This window comes from Sphaerodactylus townsendi, linkage group LG07, assembly GCF_021028975.2.
Source record: "Sphaerodactylus townsendi isolate TG3544 linkage group LG07, MPM_Stown_v2.3, whole genome shotgun sequence".
Lineage (NCBI taxonomy): Eukaryota > Metazoa > Chordata > Lepidosauria > Squamata > Sphaerodactylidae > Sphaerodactylus > Sphaerodactylus townsendi.
The window spans coordinates 9,179,661-9,202,444 of NC_059431.1; the positions used below are offsets into that span (position 1 = coordinate 9,179,661).

Here is a 22,784-nt window from a genome sequence, read left to right on the forward strand (position 1 = left end):
ATGCCTGTTTACACCCTCAAAGAACTCTAGTAAGTTTGTAAGACAGGACTTGCCTCTGCAAAAGCCGTGCTGACTCTTCCTCAGCAGGTCTTGCTTTTCTACATGTTTAATAATTTTATCTTTAATGATAGATTCGACTAATTTACCAGGAACAGATGTCAAACTGACTGGCCTGTAATTTCCTGGGTCCCCTCTAGATCCTTTTTAAAAGATTGGTGTGACATTGGCCATCTTCCAGTTTTCAGGATGGAGGCTGATTTCAGGGATAAGTTGCATATTAAAGTGAGAAGATCAGCAATTTCATGCTTGAGCTCTTTAAGAACTCTTGGGTGAATGCAACCTGGGCCAGGGGATTCGGTAGCATTTAGTTTATCAATGGCTGCCAGAACTTCTTCCTTGTCTACCACTATCATCGCTAGTTCCTCGGATTCGCCTCCTAGGAAGCTTGGTTCTTGCCTTTGGAAAGAAAATAATCTTCCGGCAAACCTACCTCATTATCCCTTGAATATTCCTCGAATTTGGGCCTAGCCTGTCCCAAATTCTGTCCCTGTAAACTTAAAATTTTTTTTCATGGAACCCTCAATGGGTGGGAAATTAGATTGAAAACTGTGACAGGAGGGGTTCTGACAGAGATAGAGGAAGAGGAGGCTAGGATGGTAGAGGGTTACCAACTCCAGCTTGGAAAATCCCTGGAGATTTAGTGGCAGTGTCTGGGTGGGGCGGCAGGGGTAAGGTTTGGGTGGTGGAAGACCTCATCAGAGTATAATGCCATAGAACACAGCATGATGCTGGCAGGGGATGATGGGAACTGTAGTCCATAACATCTGGAGGGCCGCGAGTTTGACACCTATGCCATAGAATGTACCCTCCCAAGTTGCCATTTTCTGCTGAGGGGAGGTGGCTTGTCATCTGGTCATGACCCACCCACCCTAGGGAGGTGGGGAAAAGAGGGGGGAGGGGATAGGGAAGGGTCCGGCCATCTGATCTCGACCCACCCACCCTGGTGGGAAGGAGGGGGAGGGGAGGAGGCTCTGTATCTGGGTAAGGCCCACCCACCCTGGTGGGAAGGGGAGGGAGAGGACTTGGCATCTGGTCAACGCCCACCCACCATGGTGGGAAGGGTAAGGAGGGGGAGGGGGCCTGGCATCTGGTCATGGCCCACCCACCCTGGGGGGAGGGGGAGGGAAGGTGAGGGGAAGGGAAGGGAGAAGGGGATACAATCTGGAGATGCAGTGTTAATTCTGGGATATCTCTGGGCTTCACCTGGAGGTTGGTAGTGATAGAATTCTGTCACGCGATCGAATTCTGTCATGCGAGCCAGTCTGGTTTAGCGGTTAGAGTGTTGGACTGTTATCTGGTAGACCCAAGTTCGAATCCCAACTTGTTTCCCGCAAACCCACTCAGTAACTTTGGGCCAGTCACAATCTTGTTAGCCTCACTGGGTTGTGGTGAGGATACAGTGGAGGGGAGAGGAATCACGTAAGCCACTTCGAGGAGGGGGCCTAAATGCATTAAATAAATCAATCAATATTCTAAATGCCTCCTCCCCTCCCCAGCAATAGGAAGGTGAAGCGCAGCACTTTAGCCGGATGTAGATTTCAGCACTGTTCTGCCTCCCTTCTCTAAAAGCCCAAATGAAGCCAAAGTTCTGAACTTGGTTGTGACTCAAAATGGAAAGTATCTGAAATCAGATTTTGGATGAAGGTGGGATCTCTTTGGAACTAAAGGGCTGAATTTGTTTTTGTTTACATTTTTTAATTTATATCCCACCCTCCCCGACTGACAGGCTCAGAACAACGTACAAACATCATTAAAACTACAGACCAGGGGAAAAAAAGGAGTTTTGGAATGTGGTTTCAGTAGCTACTGAAGTGATTCAAGGTGACGGTAAATAGCCTCTGAAATTCTAATGCTCTTTTTTGGTTGTGTTTTTATGTCTTCACCAGTTGCAGATCTGAACTCTTCTGAGCTTCTTGCAGTGGCTGGACAATTGGGACACTAAACCTTACCGACAGTTACCATTCGCTTTCTGGGGTGTGCCCCTTTTTCTCTCCACGCACCCCTTCCCCCTTTATAAGACTTCCATGGACCGGGTGATTAACATGGAGCCGAGGGATAATTCGAACACTGTTCGGCAAAGGGGAGGAGATTCGGACTTCCTGACGTCGGCCGTTGCTTCTGCAAAGGCCCCAACTGCCCCCAGCTGCTCTGGGGAGGCCATGCCGACGGCGGGCTCTGCAAAAGGCATGCCCGCGGGCAGCAACCGTCTTGAACCCGAGGAAGAGGAGGAACTGTGTTCCGGAAGAGACGTGGATTCCACTTCCAACGCGGACAGCGAGAAATGGGTGGCCGGAGACGGCCTGGAGGACCAAGAGTTTTCCATCAAGGAGGCTAACTTCACCGAAGGAAGTCTTAAGTTGAAAATCCAGACTACCAAGAGAGCCAAGAAGCCCCCCAAGAATTTGGAGAACTATATATGCCCACCCGAGATCAAAATCACCATTAAGCAATCCGGGGAGCAGAAACTTTCCAGAGGTGGGAAAAATAGCAAAGCAGCGAAAGAGGAGGACCGAGCTCACTCCGCAAAGAAGGTAAGCCGGAGTCCGTTTTTCCTCCTCTCGGTCTCTGCTACACCCTATCATTTGTATCTGCTGGTGTCCCGCAAAAACAGCGGCATATGCTCTCCTCGCGTTAACTTTGGGGGAATCCCCATCTGCTCAGTGTTTCCGAAACGCAGCCTCGCTGTGCGATTTGGGAGCGGGCGAGCCAATCAGTGCCCCGAAAAGGGGTTTTGAAGTCTAAATGTGGGACAAACAGGTAGACAGAAGAGACAGATGGAGATGCAGAGAGGGAGGGGCGAAAACAAGGCAACGGGGAGAACACGATTAGCATAAGAGGCTCCGTGGTCTCTGCACACCACCTGCTCAGCCATTGTAGGGGGGCTCAGCCGAAGGGTGTGTTAAAGAGCTGTTTGAAGAGCAATATAATGGCCCCATTTTTGTCGACCGCACAAAGGCTGTGTCTTTAAACCGGAAGAGCTCGTGCCCTTTGAAAGTTCCCGTGTAGGACGCCAGACCCTGTCGGTGCGTCTCCCTGAAGGACCCTTCTCCCCCCTTTTGCATTAAAACAATTCTCAGCAGGCTGTGTTGACAAGGGCTGGGTGGAGGAGATGCTCTGAGGTGTAACTTTTGAGTAAGTCAGAGTATTTCAATTCCAGTTGACACATTCTCCCATAGAAATATAAAAAAGGAACAGATGGTTGTGGACGGTCATGCTCAAAACCAGGGGAAGCGGATATTGTAGTGAAAAGAAATGTGTTTTTTTTAAGTTGCTGTCAGAGATCTTGCTTGGAAGAACTAGGGATGAAAATCCCCTCAGGTAGGTCACGCTGCTGGTCTCCAGCAGAAGAGCTAGATTTGAGTCCAGTAGCCCCTTAAAGACCCTCAAGATTTCCAGTTTTCCGCTTTCAAGCTTCAAAACTCCCTTCACCAGCTGCTTCAGGGAGTACAGACTGGAAGTCCTGACAGTTTTTATGGTGCTCCTGGACTTGAATACAGGGGTGTGGCATGTTTCTGCTGTAGCATCATGTGGAGCTGAGGTTACCTCATGCAGAGGAACAAGTATGTTTATAAATAAGGGTCCTCTCCTAAATATCTACATGTATTGTTGACAATTTTCACAGCCGGAATCAACTGACTATTGTAGGTTGTCTGTGCCATAGCCACACAGCCCAGAAAACCCACAGCGGCCATGTTGGGTTCGTTTGGAAGGGCTTATATTCCAGAAGGGGTGAAGGAGATGTGTTTGCATGAGGCAGTTTTGTGGGGTCAGGTGTAATCCTGTTGTATATCCAGTCCCTGAGAGTCTCTTGATCATGCAGGTGAGATTGGAGTGTCAGGTAGTTGTGTGTGTCTGGATTGCATCTTCAGAAATCTTTACTTAGTGTGTGGTGTCAGTTTAGTTGCGGAGCATCAACACAAAACGTGCATGCCCCTTTGTTGTCTGGACCTACTCTAAGGGATGGCAGGCTCCATAAAAATAAGTAACCGTTACTAAACTGTTCGGGCCCTGCTGTCCGGGCCCTGCGGGACCTTGGTGAGTTCTGCAGGGCCTGTAAGACAGAGCTATTCCACCGGGCTTTTGGAGGGGCCGGCCGCGGTTCCACTGCCTCCCATTGAAACTGAAATCAAGCTGCCTGTCTGGACCATCTTGGTTGGGCCCTAATTCCATCTTGGGCCCTGCCTATCTCCTCCCCTTTCTTTCTTTCTTTCTTTCTTTCTTTCTTTCTTTCTTTCTTTCTTTCTTTCTTTCTTTCTTTCTTTCTTTCTTTCTTTCTTTCTTTCTTTCTTTCTTCCTTCCTTCCTTCCTTCCTTCCTTCCTTCCTTCCTTCCTTCCTTCCTTCCTTCCTTCCTTCCTTCCTTCCTTCCTTCCTTCCTTCCTTCCTTCCTTCTTTTTTCTTCTTCTTTGGCCTTTAGATCGGGCGCCTGTGCATATGTGTTCTACACAGTCTTGTTGTTTTAATTTATTTATTGTCATTAATTGCTGCTGAGTTTTAAAGGGGTTAACTTTTATGTTGTATCAATCTGCTGTTGGAAACAGCCGTGTTGTGAGCCGCCTCGGGCCCTTCGGGGATGAGGCGGCCTATAAATTTAATAAATAAATAAATAAATAAATAAACCACTGAAAGCAAGTTTTTGAAACAAGTGAGATGCGGAGGGAAAGACACTAGTGGTTTGCCTCGTTGAAGGCTTCCACAGCCGGAATCAACTGGCTGTTGTAGGTTTTCCGAGTGGCGTGGCTATGGTCTGGTAGTTTTTACTCTTGATATTTTTTACCTCTGGAGAGAAACCCACCTCACCGTGATATACCTCCAAGATGCCAGCTGTTGATGCAGGTGAAACGTTGGGTGCAAAAACTACCAGACCACGGCCCTACAGCCCCCAAACCTGCAACAGCCGCTAGTGACTTGCTTTGCTAGGGCTGCTGTTCTGGGACAGGCAGAAATCCAACATGTTCAGCTTTTCCCTGCATGGGGATGCTACAAGAGGGTCAACTAACTGTGGCGTTCCTGCCTTCGTGCAGCCATTTCAGGCACCGTGAGAAATGCTGGTGGGAACGACTCAGCCGGTGACTCCCAGGGCAAGGGTGTTGAGCAAGACGAATGGGGGAAGTTACCTGGCCGCCTTCACAGTTAATCCCGGTGCTTGAGTTGTCCGCGCGTCTTCGGCTGTGGGATCGGTGCCCGAAGAATTTCATGCTGCCTCTGCAGAGTTTCGTGTCGGTTCCTCGAAATTGGCAGTGTCTAAACCCCTAATTTCCCTTGCTGATGGCTGGTTATGCAAACTCTGTGGGCGGGATCGCTTTGCCTGGAGGTTCAACAGGCATTCTTTTGTAGGACACTTCTCTGCAGAAAACCGAATGGCTGAAATGCGGTGCAGATATCTTGTAACTCCTGGGGGCATGAAGCCCAAGGGGCAGAGGACCGACATTCACCAAGTGGTTATTTTTATCGGGTTGTTCTCATGGTGCTTAATGTGCTAACTCATTCCCAGGAGCAACTTGTTCAATTTAAGCCAAGGAGTCCACTCCCTTCATTTCGCTATCCAATTTTTCGTTCTTGGCAGGAAGTGTGGAGAAACAAAGAGTTTAAGCCCCGCCCCCACCTGTTGCTTCACTTCCTGAAGGAAAAGGTGGATTTGTAGTGACCGGGACAAGCAACACAATTCAAGAATAAGAGACGCTACCAGAAGCCTTTGCTTCTTGACCAAAGTTTCTCTGGTCTCAAGACAGGCCAATGAATCCTAGCACAGGACAGATTTTTAGCTTAGTAGACATCCTAGAAATTTATTTTTATTCATATTTATAATTGATTTTGTATACCACGCCTCCCCCGAAGGGCTCTGGCGGTGAACAACACAATAAAACAAACAATTACATTAAAACCCCATTAAAACAGCAGATTAAACAAGATTACATTGGCGTCCAGCATAGAACTTCATAGAAATCAGTGCCCCTGTTGTCTGTCCAGTAGACCGTGGTGGCAAACCTATGGCACACCAGATGTTCATGGACTACAATTCCCATCAGCCCCTGCCAGCATGGCCAAAAGAGAGGAAAGATGGTGACAGGGCAGCTGGCGAGTGGAGAGTTGGCCAATTGGTCATGCTGGCAGGGGCTGATGGGCATTGTAGTCCATGAACATCTGGAGTGCCAGAGGTTCGCCACCACTGTAAGAGAACAAGTTCAGAATGAGCAGGTGCAAGTTGTTACTTATATTGAGGGCTGAGGTAATCAGTTAACTAGAGGAAAACTGAAGAACTGCCCCTATAGGAATGAAATGAAGGTTTGAAGGATGAGATATATTTTATTCACATACCCACGTACTGTGTTTCCCGAAAATAAGACAGGGTCTTATATTAAGTTTTGCTCCAAAATATGCATCGGGGCTTATTTTCAGGGGATGTCTTATTTTTTTCCCATCATTTTGCGCGCCCCACGTGACCAGGGAATCTGTATCTAGGGGAATCTGTAACTAGGGCTTATTTTTGCAGTAGGGCTTATATTTCAAGCCTCCTCCAAAAATAGCGAAAAAATCATGCTAGGGCAGTGGTGGCGAACCTTTGGCACTCCAGATGTTATGGACTACAATTCCCATCAGGCCTTGCCAGCATAGCCAATCGGCCATGGTGGCAGGGGCTGATAAATTATAGTCAAAAGGTATAAGAATTAAGCTTATTTTCAGGGTAGGTCTTATTTTCAGGGAAACAGGGTACATATATGAGTGAATAGTATAGAAAAACTGATTATGATCACATTTAAGAATCACATTGGTATAAGCACACATGAGAATCATATTATTTGCACTATAGAAAATTGATAAGTTTCCTGCAGCATTAGAAATCTAGCTAGTAACGTAATTTGGGATTTTGCCCAGAACCTTGTATGAGCTTTCAAATGTCAAGGAACTAATTGGAACCTAGCTGCACTCTTAGATGATATATTATAGAAAGATGGGAGGGGGAAAGGAGAGTTTGGGAAACTAATTAAAGAAATACACGGAAGCATATATTCTGTCACAAAATGTGCAATTGATTGTTTTATTATGCACAGAAAATGTAAGCTGTAGTCCGCTTCCTGCTTGGATGATAAAAAACCTAGTTCTCTTTGTTCACCAGCTCTTATTTTTTATGGATCGAATCCTCTCTGATTTGAATAAAAAACCTATTAATTCAATCACCTGTCTCCCAGTATTTTTTCCTGCCCACTTTCCCTGAATTGGGAGGAGGGGTAGCTGCTGAAGATACTCCTCGGAGTGTCAGATCTGTGCTTAATTTGGAATGATTCTTACTTCTGTTCTTGGGAATTGTGGGGTGACGGAAACACGGATGTTGTATGCTTTTATTGGGGTGAGATAAACAAAATGGTCCAGCAGTGGCGTAGTGGTTAAGAGCAGGAGTACTCTAATCTGGAGGAACCGGGTTTGATTCCCCACTCTGCCGCCTGAGCTGTGGAGGCTTATCTGGGGAATTCAGATTAGCCTGTGCACTCCCACACATGCCAGCTGGCTGACCTTGGGCTAGTCACAGCTTTTCGGAGCTCTCTCAGCCCCACCTACCTCACAGGGTGTTTGTTGTGAGGGGGGCAGGGAAAGGAGTTTGTAAGCCCCTTTGATTCTTCTTTAGGAGAGAATGGGGGGATATAAATCCAACTCTGCCTCCTCCTCCTCCTCCTCTTCTTCTGCTTCTTCTTCTCCTCCTCCTTCTCCTCCTTCTCCTCCTCTTCCTCCTCCTCCTTCTCTTCTTCTTCTTCTTCTTCTTCTTCTTCTTCTTCTTCTTCTTCTTCTTCTTCTTCTTCTTCTTCTTCTTCTTCTTCTTCTTCTTCTTCTTCTTCTTCTTCTTCTAAATCCTACAGCCAGGCCGCTGTCCAAGTTCAGAAATTCAGTAGGTGGTCTCTTCCTCTTCCCTTCTCCCTCCCCCCCAATATCTGTGTAAACGTGGTTTTTATGGGATATAGATAAATTTTAAATGTTGTCCCTTTTTGGACTTAATTGGCACTGGATGCAGATTGAAATGTGTCTATTGGTCTATTATTGTTTGATGTTGTGAGCTGCCCTGAGCCCGAAGGGGAGAAGGCGGCTTAGAAATCAAATAAATCAAATAAATAGAAATATATTTATTATATTGCTGTTGTTTTTAAAGATTGTCCACTGGATTCTGTTTCACTTTATTGTAAGCCACCGAGAAGCCTCTTCCGCACATGCAGAATAATGCACTTTCAATCCACTTTCACAGTTGTTTGTGGCGTAGGAGTGCTAAGAGTGGCGTAGGAGGTTAAGAGCTCATGAATCTAATCTGGAGGAACCGGGTTTGATTCCCAGCTCTGCCACCTGAGCTGTGGAGGCTTATCTGGGGAATTCAGATTAGCCTGTACGCTCCCACACACACCAGCTGGGTGACCTTGGGCTAGTCACAGCTTCTCGGAGCTCTCTCAGCCCCACCTACCTCACAGGGTGTTTGCTGTGAGGGGGGAAGGGCAAGGAGATTGTCAGCCCCTTTGAGTCTCCTGCAGGAGAGAAAGCGGGGATATAAATCCGAACTCTTCTTCTTCTTCTAAAATTCAGCTGCAAAATGCATTGAAAGTGGATTGAAAATGCATTAATCTGCATGTACGGAAGGGGCCAGAGGCTTGCTTGTTGAGGGAGTGGTGGGGTATGAATCCGATTAATAAATAAGAAAACCAGTTGTGGACCGGGGCAGAAGGAAGAATCCAGAGATTCTGACAGCAGTCTGTGGCAGAATAGCTAACATAAGTGTTCCGTTGAGGTTGAGAGCCAATGGCGACTAGGAGAAATATCTACGCTTCTTCTGTCCCGCCCCTTTCTGGTCTCCTAGGGCTGTGATGGTGAACCTTTGGCACTCCAGATGTTATGGACTACAATTCCCATCAGCCCCTGCCAGCATGGCCAATTGGCCATGCTGGAAGAACTGATAAGTATGATCCTTTATCTAAGGTATAAGGTCTCCTGGCTAATCCTAGGGCTTGCCCCCGGCCCCGAGTTCACAGGAGACCCTCCTCTTGATGGCTGGCCACATTTTTGCCCCTGCCTTGCAAGACTCTTAAGCAAACACATTAAGTAACTGTCTTTCCACACGAGAGTCTTTCTTCTCTGATTACCCCGAGGGTGTTTTGGGATCATGCAAGCAGGGAGGCGATGATGCATCTGGGCCAGGCTCTCTCTCAAGGCGTGGTTTCTCTTCGTAAAAATATTTTGAGGATCACCAGGCTTAAGTGAAACTATTTTGGTTTGTAACTCAGAATGGCATCCGTTCTGCTTTGGCTGATAGGAGGGGGCAAATGTCACAGTCAACGGTCGTTGTAAGGAAATGCCGGTCTTTCCTGTTGCTTATATATGTGGGTGTCCCATACCCAGGGGTTCCCAAATGTGCCCATGGTTAGGTGCATTATTATTTTTATACTTCGTTTATACTCAGAGGTGGGATCCAGCAGGTTCTCACAGGTTCCCGAGGGTTGCTAATTATTTGTGAGTGCCGAGAGGGGGTTACTAATTGGTGATTTTGCCACGTGATTTTTGCCTTAGTTACGCCCCTCCTCTCAGCAGTAGCGCACAGAACTTGAAGCAGTCTAGCAGGAGGTGCACCGGCGTGCATGGCAGCCTGCGCCTGCGTGCATTCGTTTCCCGCCCAAGGACCGGCGCAGCGGCTGCGTCCTTGCCACAGCCCCGCCCAGGAATGCCCCGCCCCTGGAATTCCTGGCCCCGCCCCTGTCGTGCCCTGCCCAGCCCCATTGGCGCTACGCCACAGTTTGAATCCCACCACCATGGGAACCTGTTACTAAAATTTTTGGATCCCACTACTGTTTATACTTCATTTCTCTCCTCAGTGGGAGACCCAAAGTGGCATACATCATTCTCCGGTTCTCTATTTTATCCTCGCAGCAACCCATCTATCTCACAAGGTTTTTGTTGTGTGGAGAGAAAAGCGGGGTATAAATCCAGACGCTTCTTCTTGACGGGCTCGGGACGGTTTACAACTGAAATTTCATGGCTGAAAATTCGTGATGAGTTCTCACCAAATTTCCCAATGGCACCCTAAAATCGACTCTAACTTAGGGGAAAGAAGGAGAAATAGGGAAGGAAGAGAAAAGGGGAAGGGAAGGGAAGAGGAACGGGAAGGCATCTATGTTGGAGATCCCTCTGCTGTTCTCAACGATAGGCCTGGTGGAATAGCTCTATCTTGCAAGGTTTGAAGAACTGACCTCTGATCTAGTTCAAACAGGGAAGTGGGAAGAGTAGGATATCATCTGCCAGCGTGTGTTAGTGCTTGCGTTCGGTTTCAGATTGGTAGGAGGCTTCATAATCTAATCATAATCTAATCACTCACTTCATTATGTTTAGTGTGTGTTTTGAATAGATGTAGATGTGAATCAACAGCCCCATCCAAACAGGAGGCGGCTGAAAGCTGTGAGGGCCGTTTGCTCCAATGGAGGGGTGAATTCATCGGTGGGCGGCTGCCGTGGCTCTCTGTGGTACTTGGAAGTGGCGCAGAGTCCCGTGGCAGCATTCCAGCACCCCGCCACCGGCATAGTGAGGTGTGACTGGGGGTGGAGCCAACTCTAATTGGCTTCCACCTGGCCATTTCTGCTGCAGTGTCGCAGAAATGGGGTTTTGGACTTTATTTATTTATTTATTTATTATGTGATTTATAAACCGCCTCACCCCCAAAGGGCTTATGCTACTGTTTTCATGGCTTAAGTCTGTTATGCCCAGTGGGGTCTTTCTGGCAGCGGGGAGACTTTTGTGTGCTTTTTGCGTCCCCATGTTGACAGAAAGCCCCCTTGGGAATGGCAGGCAGTGCATCTGGGCTCCCAGCCCTTTGGATGTGACTGCCTGGAGCTCTTATCTCTGGATACATCCAGATCCAGCTTCCTGTCGTTTTCGAAGCAGTGCTTCTGTTATAGTCTGGGGAGACAAAGAGTGGATAGAGCAACGTTCTCATCCCTCTCGTCCATTCCTTTAAATTGGCTTATTCGAGGAAACGACACCTGGCCAAGTGGTCTAACTCCTGCACAACTGAAACTTGGTCAAATGGCAACTCCACGGAACTATCATTGTCTCGGATACAAAGTGAGCATGCTAAATTTATCCCCTGCGCCCCAACCCCCCAGATGAAAAGGGTTTAATCTCCTCTCTCTCTTCTCAACCTGACACAGCATGTTAATTTCAACCTTTTCAAAGTTGTCTGGACTTGGAACCAGCCAAGCATGAACGAAGGAGCCCAGATTAGTCTTCCAATTTTGAGCTGCCGGATTCTGGCTCTTATCAATAAATTGAAAAGTAATTCCGTCTGGGATTCGGTACCCACCTCGTCCAAGATATCCTATAAGTATGAAAATGGGGGTCTATGTGTACCTGTTTTTTGGGGGGGAGGAGATCAGAGTGTACCACCTAAGTAATATTGTTGTATGCCACCCCGAGCCCAAAAGGGGAAGGGTGAGATATCAAAACTGATTAATAATAATAAATAAATAATGCACTACGTTATGCACTGCACTTGTGTGGGTAAGTGAGTACGGGATCAAGCTGAGGGTGGATAGCAGATGGCTGTGCTGTTGTGTAAGTGGCTATAGCAGCTGTCAAGTGATAGATGCCATAGTCACTTGAGGCTTCACGTCACATGGGAGCTGTTTTGATTGGGGTATTAAATTGTGTAGTCATTAAAGCGGCAGCCAGTTAGAAGAACTGGGAAATCCTATATACCACCCGGATATTCTTGAAGAAATGGCATGATAAAAATGTTCGCGATCAACAGACAGAAGGACGCACCTGCTTTGTGGTTTGCAAAGATCGAAAACTGTTTTGGTCTGCCTCGTCTACTCCCTTCCCCTTTTCAGAGCAAACACCTTTTTAACTTCGCCTGCCAAACACTCGTTCAAGGATTCCTCCCCTGCATTGCTGGCTGCCGCTTCAGGGGATGTAAAATCCAGCTTTGAAAAAAACGTCTGGGAAGAGTGACTAACATTATCAGCTGGAGATAAGAAGCTGCATCTGTGTTGGAAGTAGTAATTGCCTCGCGGTTTTCTAGGAAGATCTTGACAGGTTCTGTCTAGGCCAAGACGTGAATATACATGTGTGTAAATGCCGAAAACATTCGGTTGGAAAATTCGGTGTGGGTGAGATTTGTGTTCCTCAAGATCTGCTGAATGAGGGCCAGGACATGGGTGGTCTTTAAGAACATAAGAACATAAGAAAGAGCCTGCTGGATCAGACCAGAGTCCATCTAGTCCAGCTCTCTGCTACTCGCAGTGGCCCACCAGGTGCCTTTGGGAGCTCACGTGCAGGATGTGAGACAGGCCATATATCCCACTTACAATGTCCTGTAATCACATGAAGTAGCCTTTTTTTTTGAGTCAGACACATGATCTGTCAACGTCAGTATTGTCCGCTCTGGTTGGCAGCAGCTCCAGGATTTGAGGCGGAGCATAATACATGCTACCGTGAGACTTCCAGCCTAAGGCCGCACAAAAATCTGGGCAACCCCCACAGAGGTATCGAAGAGAAAGAATCTAGTCCAGGGGTCTGCAACCTGCGACTCTCCAGATTTTCATGGACTACAAATCCCATCAGTCCCTGCCAGCATGGCCAATTGGGAATTGTAGTCCATGAACATCTGGAGAGCCACAGGTGGCAGACCCCTGATCTAGTCTGTGTTGAGCTGCTTACGCTTCTGATTTATGTAATGTTATGCAAGATTATGTCTGGGGATCTTTTTTGTTTTGTTTTACTAGACCGTCTTTTTATTCACATTTCATAATCTATAAATGCATTTCATCCCCCAGTTGCTGACTTTCTCCCCAGAGCCCTGTTTCTTGAAAGTTTTTCCCCTTCCAGACTGTTTTCTTCTCAGAGGACCCTGTATGCACTGAGAGAGTTTTCTGCTTCTCTTCCAGAAAACTGGTTGCTCATGCTGTATTGCCCAGGTTCTGGCTTTTCCTTCCGTCGTCACACTCCTTTCCCTTGTGAGTTGCTCGTGTTGAGTGTCTGGAGGCTCCCGTTCTGTGCTGGTCTCCCTTTGAAAAGGGCAAATCATTTTGTGATTCCTTGGAGGATGTGATCTTTTCCCTTAGAGATCTGAGTCGAATTAGAAGCCAGAATAACCTTCTCTTTACAGGAAAGCTGTGGTTTCGTGCTCGGGTTTTGGTTGTTTGAAAGACAGTTCATTAAGTAGTTGAGATCATTTCTTTCCACCTTTCAGTTCTTGATGCTCACATGGATTTAATGGTCTAAGTATCCCCCAAAACGCTGCTGCCCAGGAGGGCTACCCTTCCAGGTGACCCCGTACCAATATGGTGATGATGCAGGCATGCACAACCTACAGGCAACATTCCATAGATTCCATCCAGAGGTGGGATCCAGCAGGTTCTCACAGGTTCCTGAGAGTAGGTTACTAATTATTTGTGTGTGCCGAGAGGGGGTTACTAATGGGTGATTTTGCCACGTGATTTTTGCCTCAGTTACGCCCCTCCTCTCAGCAGTAGCACGCAGAACTTGAAGCAGTCTAGCAGGAGGTGCACCGGCGTTCGTGGCAGCCTGCGCCTACGTGCATTCGTTTCCCGCCCAAGGACCGGCGCAGTGGCTGCGTCCTTGCCACAGCCCTGCCCAGGAATGCTCCGCCCCTGGAATGCCCGGCCACGCCCCCGTCGTACCCCACCCAGCCCCATTGGCACTACGCCACAATTTGAATCCCACCACCATGGGAACCTGTTACTAAAATTTTTGGATCCCACCACTGATTCCATCCCTTATTACTGTTTTTTGGGGGGAAAGGGGGGGTTGTAAAATGGAGATACCAACCGGTTGGCCAATCCTGAGCAAGTTATGTTGTAGTTAGACTGCAAGGAACCCTGAGGAATCCATGGATTAGAGAGGTGATCAAACCACCAGACACTGAAGGCTGAATTCTCGGGGGGAAAACTATACTATTGATCATCATTATTGGAACCTACGTACTGACCTATGTAGGAGAGTGATGTTGCCAAACATCTTTCTGCACATTCTTGGTGTACAGGCAAGGAAATGTGAAGTTGGATAATGGTCCCGGTCCAAAATCTCACCCCAAACATTAATTTCCTGGCCGCACAAATGGGAATTAATTCCAGAAAGTTACATGTAGATGTGCACAGGTCAGTTTTGAACAATTAATAAAACCTTAACCTTCCAGTTTTTGTTGTCTGATTGAGATTCTACAATTACTGCACTGGTTGGCAAATTCTTAGCAATGATATGGGGGGGGGGGAATCCAAATATAATTTACTAAGCCACCTTTTAAGTGTAAGGATTGTTTTGTCTTTGCGGCCCAATATATCTCCTAGCATCAATGTTTTAATTGTATTTATCTTCTAATTTGAAGGATTTTGAATATGAGGTCCTAGCAACCGATGGAGAACTTATGTGAATAATTCTGTACTTTCCTTAAAATCACGCACCTATTTTGTGTTCGATGTAGTTTCATCGGTTTCAGGCTCATTTTGAATCTGTGCCCATTCAAGTTTGTTGTGTTGATGATACTAAAACGTTAACCCACAACGTTGCCTGGTGCCTTCACCAACATAACCAACTTCTCCAACAAACTCTGGACCACTGCCAGACAACAGTTCTCTGAAACTCTTGGTTTGCAAACTCTCACCTTCTGGTGTGATTAATGTTGCTCTTTCAGGAAGCAAAGCTGTTGCATCTAGTTTCGCTGTGCTCAATCTATATATGGAAACAGAAACAATGACAAACCCAAGAGAAGTGAGTGTAATGTTTATTGTTATGATTAAGGTGTTTGTAGTGCAATGCCACATTCAGTACACTGTTTATGTCTAAGCAACAGCCATTTGCTAAGAGCTATATAAAATAGCTATACTATAGCGTTACTATAGTGTGGTATGGTGGTTAAGAGCAGTGGAGCCCAATCTGGATCATCGGGTTTGATTCCCCACACCTCCACATGAGTGGACTCTTATCTGGTGAACTGGATTTGTTTCCCCACTCCTCCACATAAAGCTTGCTGGTGACCTTGGGCCAGTCACGGTTCTCTTGTGGGGAGGGGAAAGAAAGGTGATTGTAGGCTGCTTTGAGATTCCTTAAAGGTAGAGAAAGGTGGGATATAAAAACCAACTCTTCTACTACTACTAGATGTGTAATGTTCAGCAAAACAGAGACTACCCGTGGGGTTGTAGGGGTGACCACAGTGGTGGGATCCAAAAAGTTTAGTAACAGGTTCCCATGGTGGTGGGATTCAAACTGTGGTGTAGTGCCAATGGGGCTGGGCGGGGCACAACGGGGGCGTGGCCGGGCATTCCGGGGGCGTGGCTGTGGCAAGGACGCAGCCGCTGCGCCGGTCCTTGGGCGGGAAACAATTTCACGCAGACACAGGCTGCCACGCACGCCGGTGCACCTCCTTCTAGACTGCTTTAAGTTCTGCACGCTACTGCTGAGAGGAGGGGCATAACTAAAGCAAAAATCACGTGGCAAAATCACCCATTAGTAACCCCCTCTCGGCACACACAAATAATTAGTAACCTACTATCGGGAACCTGTGAGAACCTGCTGGATCCCACCTCTGGGTGACCACCTTTAACGCTCTTCACCACGTAGGGCTCCATAGTCAAAGGACTGCCCCAGTGTGTATGAGCCCATGCACCAAATGCAGTCTTTGCATCAAAACTTAATAATTATGCCTTGACTTTGCCTTGATAATTATGCCTTGAGCAGCACATTGGCTCATTTGTTGTGGAATGAATGTCATGTACATAGAAACTCGTATGAACTCTATGCAGTGGGTTTTTAGAGCGGTCGTTAGAATTATAATTTTTCAGCAGCTGGTTTATGCGGTGTACTTACTTGTGGAAACCTTTGTATGTGTGAGTGTGCACACTTATAGGCTGGGTTTTTTTATGTGTGGGGAGGGTAATGTATTTATTGTGTTGACAAGCTATCCAAGCTATCCAAGCTAACCAGAAAGTACGATTCAGTTGATCAAAATAAATGAATAGGGGGCAGAGGTGGGATCCAACCAGTGCTCACCACTTCTCTAGAAGTGGTTACTAATTTTTTCTGAGTGCCGAGAAGGGGCTACTAAAGCAACCTCCCTGCCCAATAGGGACTGGAGGTGCGTGTGTGTGGCGGCGCCACTGTTTGAATCCCACCACCATTGGAACCTGTTATTAAAATTTTTGGATCCCACCACTGGCAGGGGGGGCACAAATCAGTAAAATGTTGCCTTAAGTGAAATGTTTCAGTAAAATATTGTTTTCAGTCTTGTACAGTTCCGTAGTCTGTATATTCTTCAATGTTAGTGCTCCAAGTCCTATTGCAGTATATGTGCTATTGGCATTGGGGTCATTTTATCCCCAATTCTGGTCGTTTTCCCACTTACCATCTGCTGTGCGCTACTGTCGCCAAGTAGCGCGGGGTCCCCCGGCACTCCTCACTATGGGGCGGCGACAACGCAGCCGCGCTGACGCTGACGCGCCCCCTCAGCGCGCGTCATTCCTGGCGCTCCTCAAAACGGCGCCTTCTGGCGCCCGGGAGCGCGCCAGAAATGACGCGCGCTGAGAGTAGTGCGCAGCACAGGGGGTAAGTGGGGAAACGACCTCTGTTGAAATGAAAGTGTCAAGGGTGAAGTTGCCACTGTATATATTCTGTGTGTGTGTGGTGTGCATGTGTGTATCCATATATGTATCTCTATTCTGTGACTGATTATCAACAGAACAGTTGCCCCGCGCTGGCAGCTGGAGCGCGTCAGAGCAAGAAATCCGAGAGCCAGCGTGGTGTAGTGGTTAAGAGCAAGTGGATTTTAATCTGGAGAACCGGATTTGATTCCCCACTCCTCCACCTGAGTGACTGAGGCTTATCTGGTCAACCAGATGTGTTTCCACACTCTTACATTCCTGCTGGGAGACCTTGGGCCAGTCACAGTTCTCTTGGAACTCTCTCTGCCCCACCTACCTCACAAGGTGTCTGTTGTGGGGAGAGGAAGGGAAAGGAGTTTGTAAGCCACCTTGAGTCTCCTTACAGGAGAGAAAAGTGGGGTATTAATCCAAACTCTTCTTCTTTCTCTTTCCCCGTCTGTGCTTCTTGCTTTTCCGGCGGAAAGTGAGAGCATTTCTCATGCGATTTTTGCCCTAGAGCAGGACGAGGACAGGGCAGAACCAGCTGCGGGTAATCGGCCTCCAGGGACGTAGGTATAGATTTTTTATGGGGGGTGTTCGGGGGTGGGGCCACACCCCCACCCGCCCCTAGGGCATGGCCACACCTCCCCAAGCCCAGCCCCCAGCCTAGTGCTTGTAAAAGCAGCTCTCCAAGGTTGGGTTCGGCAGACTCCCCTGCCCTGTCCTCCCCTGCCCCCCATCAGCTGGACTCCCTAATGATACTACCCAGGTTTGGTGAAGTTTGGTTCAGGGGGTCCAAAGTTATGGACCCTCAAAGGTGTAGCCCCATCTCCTATTAGCTCCCGGAAACAATGTGGGATGGGGGCACCCCCTTTGGGTGTCCATAGCTTTGGATCCCCTGGACCAAACTTCACAAAACATGGGTGGTATCAGTAAGAGACTCTCCTGATGATACCTGCCAGGTTTGGTGAAGTTTGGTTCCGGGTGTCTAAAGTTATTGACCCTCAAACGTGTAGCCCCCATCTTCTATTGGCTCCCATTGGAAACAATGGAGCGTGGGGGCACTCCCTTTGGGAGTCCATAACTTTAGACCTCCTGAACCAAACCTCATCAAACCTGAGTAGTATCATCAGGAGAGTTCCCCAAACAATCCCTGAAAGTTTGGTGCTGCTACCCTAAACGATGCGCCCCCTGCAGGCCAAAAACCAAAAAACACTAAAATGTTTTTAAAACCCACAAACGGGTGGGCGGAGCTTCGGACATGAATGGGGGGGGTCTGAACCCGAGAACCCCCCCCCCCTTACCTAAATCCTTGTCGGCCTCTGTGTACATTTTCTAAAATTTCTTCTGTTTCCTTGCTGGTGCCTTTGTGGCGGTTCTGTCCCTTGGCTGCCAAAAGGAAATACCAAATAATTATTTCCTTGGCACCTGGTAGCATGCCTGCTGCAACCCCATGGATTATTTGGAGGCACTTTGAGGTCTCCATGCTGGATTAGGAAAGTACACATTTTGTTTGGGCAGCGCTTTTAATTGGATATGTTTGCATTGTGCGTTAATAGCAGCCTTGGCCTCTTAGGAGGAGAGGCAGGATTGAAACAAAACGAATCCTACCACATTGTGCCGCACACTTGACCGCATGCTGATACCTGGTGCGTGCTTTCCTCTTCCTTGGCATTCCACAGGATAGCACCAGAGAATAAAATACTTCTGATCATGGTCTTCACCCACTGGTGGTCTGGCCATCAGTAAGAGCTGGATGAATAGCATGAAAGAAGTTTGAGAAGAAGAGGAAGAAGAGTTTGGATTTATCTCCCCCCTTTCTCTCCTGCAGGAGACTCAAAAGGGCTGACAATCTCCTTGCCCTTCCCCCCTCACAACAAACACCCTGTGAGGTAGGTGGGGCTGAGAGAGCTCCGAGAAGCTGTGACTAGCCCAAGGTCACCCAGCTGGCGTGTGTGGGAGTGCACAGGCTAATTTGAATTCCCCAGATAAGCCTCCACAGCTCAGGTGGCAGAGCTGGGAATCAAACCCGCTTCATCCAGATTAGATACATGAGCTCTTAACCTCCAACACCACTGCTGGCAGTGAATCAGATGCCTATTTTATGTAGTGGGCTATCCCTGCCGTGCAGTCGCCATTCGATTGGCCGTAAGATTTAAGGGGTTTGGCTCAATATATTTTCTCCAAACTCTTCATGTAGGCTTGGATCATCAACCACAGCCCTATTCGGTGTATCTTCTCCAGAGAAGTCTTACTGGATGTTCTGTTGCCCATGAATTAGGGCAAGCCAGCATGGTCTAGTGGTTAAGAGCAGGAGGACTCTAATCTGGAGAACCAGGTTTGATTCCCCGCTCCTCCGTATGAGCTGAGGGCTCTTATCTGATGAACTGAATTTGTTTCCCTCCTCCTACACGTGATGCTTTGGGCTAGTCCAGGGGTCTACAACCTGCGGCTCTCCAGATGTTCGTGGACCACAATTCCCATCAGCCCCTGCCACAATGGCCAACTGGCCTTGGTGTCAGGGGCTGATGGGAATTGTGGTCCATGAACATTTGGAGAGCCGCAGGTTGCAGACCCCTGGGCTAGTCACAGTTCTTTGGAATTCTCTCAGTCCCACCTACCTCACAGGGTGTCTGTTGAGAGGAAGGGAAAGGAGTTTGTAAGCCACCTTGAGTCTCCTTACACGAGAGAAAGGTGGGGAATAAATCCAAACTCTTCTTCATTTAGGGACTGTCCAGACAGCATGACTAAGAAAAAAATTCAGATGCTACTAGTGAGGAGGCTGCCAAAAAGGATATACATGGCATTATTTTCTAGTTGTGTGGAGTGGTTCCATGCCAGGATCAACTGCTGTCTGGGAAAGGTGAGGCACTTATTGCTACCTGCTGCACGTAGCGTCACATTGTGGAAGAACCTGAATATCTAGCGTCTGAATTGCCCGGTGGTACTTTCTGGAAGTTGTGTGTCGGCTTTTGACGGCGAGTTGTATGTGTTGCAGGAAATTAAAGAGAGAGAGAGAGGTCTATTCCGCACTTGCGTTATCGACCTGCGTTCGACCTGCGTTTGACCTAAGTGCTCCACACAACCACTGGGATCGACGTGGTTTTGTATCAGCTTCGCCCCATGTAACAGTCAAATTTCCAACTCCAGTTGGGAACTACTACTTTTTCAGGGAACCCTTGCATTTCGAACTCAGCTTCGACTCCAGTGGCAAAGTGCAGTAGAATCTCTGAAGTGCCAGGAGTCCACACCCATTCAGCTGAGTGTTTAGGGCATATGTACAGCTGTGGCCAATCAAAAAAACGCCACGCTTCGTCCCTCCATTCCTGTGGCAGTTTTTTTACATGGCGTGTAGGGATGGATAGCCGGGAACATGGCCGTAGAACAGTAGCCAATCAGAACGGAGCGGCGAAGAGGCACAGGATGATTCCGCCCTCCGAGCTGGGATCAAGCTGGTTGCAGTGGGGAACAACAATGGCTTCGACCTAGGTCAGTACCCTTCTCAGGGAACTGGGTCGAACCTATTTTGCTCATGTGCGGAATCGCCCGGAGAGGGAGAGGGAGAGGGAGAGAGAGGGAGAGGGAGGGAGAGGGAGAGGGAGAGAGAGGGAGAGAGAGGGAGGGAGGGAGGGAGAGGGAGGGAGAGGGGGAGGCATGTCCGTGGCCCCTTCCGCATATGCAGAATAATGCACATTCAGTCCACTTTCACAATTATTTGAAAGTGAATTTTGCTATTCCGCACAGTAAAATCCAGCTTCAAAGTGGATTGAAAGTGCATTATTCTGTATGTGCGGAAGGGGCCTGTGTGAAGGCGCAAAAGTAACCCGAATTGTTTCCAGGGACTCCAGTTGCTGCCTGAATGGGCGAAGAGCTCACATGCCAACAGGAAAAAGGAAAATGGTTTCCTTTATAACTGCAACTTGTTGTACATATGCTGTGCAGAATCTGCCCATGTTGTGAGGCCTAGCACATAGGTGTCAAACTCATGAGCATGAGCTGGCAGGGGATGATGGGAACTGTAGTCCATAACATCCTGAGGGCCATGAGTTTGACACCTGTGGCCTAGCATCTTTCAGCCTTATTCACAACAGCTGCACCGAACAATTACCAAGTAGAAGAAGAAGAAGAAGAGTTTGGATTTATATCCCCCCTTTCACTCCTGCAGGAGACTCAAAGGGGCTTACAATCTCCTTGCCCTTCCCCCCTCACAACAAACACCCTGTGAGGTAGGTGGGGCTGAGAGAGCTCCGAGAAGCTGTGACTAGCCCAAGGTCACCCAGCTGGCGTGTGTGGGAGTGTGCAGGCTAATCTGAATTCCCCAGATAAGCCTCCACAGCTCAGGCGGCAGAGCTGGGAATCAAACCGGGTTCCTCCAGATTAGATACACGAGCTCTTAACCTCCTACGGCCACTGCTGCTCCTTCTCTTTCTTTCTTTGGTAAACATTCTCTGGTAAAAGAACTCTGTCTTTCTCTGGTAAACAGGAAGGGGAAAACACAACTATTTTTTTTGACGCTCTGAAGTTAACTTGCCCTGCTTCCTTAGGTAGAGAACAGGCTGCTTTTCCTGTCAGTTTCCTTCTGCTTCTCAGCCGGGCCTGTGAATATTTCGATCCTGCATCTGCCACTCTGTTTTCTGGTTTGCTGGGAACTCCGTGTTGTGAGCTTTTAAACAAAGCCTCTGGTCTCTGCGACACCTGGCAACACAAAATGTCTCTCGGGCTAGACACCAGCCGCTTGGGTCAGGAAGTAATTGGCACTGGTGAAGGGCAGATGAGAGCAGAGGGCAAAGGAGCCCCAGTTCCGAGTTCTGGCATCGAGCGTAGCCGTGGTGGATTCGACCACCACTGCCCTTTGCAAAAATGAGTGTGTGAGAGGGGAGTAGGTTTGATAGCTTCTTCTCAAGCGTCAGGTTACAAAACAGGCTTGTGGTCACCCTCCGAGGCAGACCGGCCTGCCAAGTGCTCTGCACCATCTTTCTGTCGCAATCCCAAACAAAGAACAGAGGGTGAAGTTTTGTGAAATCCTTCCAGGGTTACCTGGGATCCAAAAATGAATAAGCATGGATCTACAACAGATACAATCAGAGGTGGGATCCAGCAGGATCTCACAGGTTCCTGAGAGAAGGTTACTAATTATTTGTGTATTGTGTGCCGAGAGGGGGTTACTAATTGGTGATTTTGCCACGTGATTTTTGCCTTAGTTACGCCCCTCCTCTCAGCAGTAGCGCGCAGAACTCGAAGCAGTCTAGCAGGAGGTGCACCGGCGTGCATGGCAGCCTGCGCCTGCGTGCCTTCGTTTCCCACCCAAGGACCGGCGCAGCGGCTGTGTCCTTGCCACAGCCCCGGCCAGGAGATGTTCCCCGCCCAGGAATGCCCAGCTTACATGCCCCGTCATGCCCAGGTGCCATAGCCCCATTGGTGCTGGGCATGGGCCACAGTTTGAATCCCACCACCATGGGAACCTGTTACTAAAATTTTTGGATCCCACCACTGGATACAATTCCTGAGATGGCTCCTGGGAAGGTCCCTGAATGCCTGAAACATGGCAGAAATGTTAGATGTTCCTGGGATACCGTAAGGTTTCCAGCAATTCCTAGAGAGGTGTGGCATCGCTTCCTGGTTTTCCCTGGAAGTGAGCTCATTCCATCATTGATGGAGTGAGACACGTGCCAAATTCACTGAACGGCTCTCCTTTGTTTTGTAAAATACCAGTTTACAATGTGAGTTTGTAAGCGTTTCTTTTCCCAGACCTTGGGAGGCTTCCGACTTTCCGGCTGGTGAAAACAGAATGGGTGGAAGGGATTGGGGATCATGGAACCCTGCGTGGACAAAAACTCAAATGAGAAGGGGGGGGTTGTAATAAGGAGGGGAATAGGGCAGAATTGAATGAAGAAGCTGGAGATCCAACCCCCACCCCCACTAGATGTTCCTTGGCTTGAGATCTTGCAGCCCGGAATGCCTGCAGTTGCCTTTTTATGGTTGGGTGTTGTAAAACTCTTTGAAAACCCACGTTTACAATGGGAATGCAGACAGACCTGTATCTCCAGGAGCGAAGGCTGAATTCACTCTCAGATGCTTTAAGGGTACCAGCAGCTCTAGTCTATTGTTTG

At 48.1% G+C, this 22,784-nt stretch overlaps 1 protein-coding gene across 1 annotated transcript in view; it reads left to right on the top strand.

The window, feature by feature from the left end:
- Nucleotides 1-22,784, top strand: part of SETBP1 (SET binding protein 1) — a 291,370-nt gene that overhangs the window by 7,951 nt on the left and 260,635 nt on the right. Inside the window, 1 exon segment of the mRNA XM_048503805.1 lies at nucleotides 1,947-2,591. Within this exon segment, the coding sequence (XP_048359762.1) occupies nucleotides 2,085-2,591 (507 nt within the window). The 5' untranslated portion in view covers nucleotides 1,947-2,084.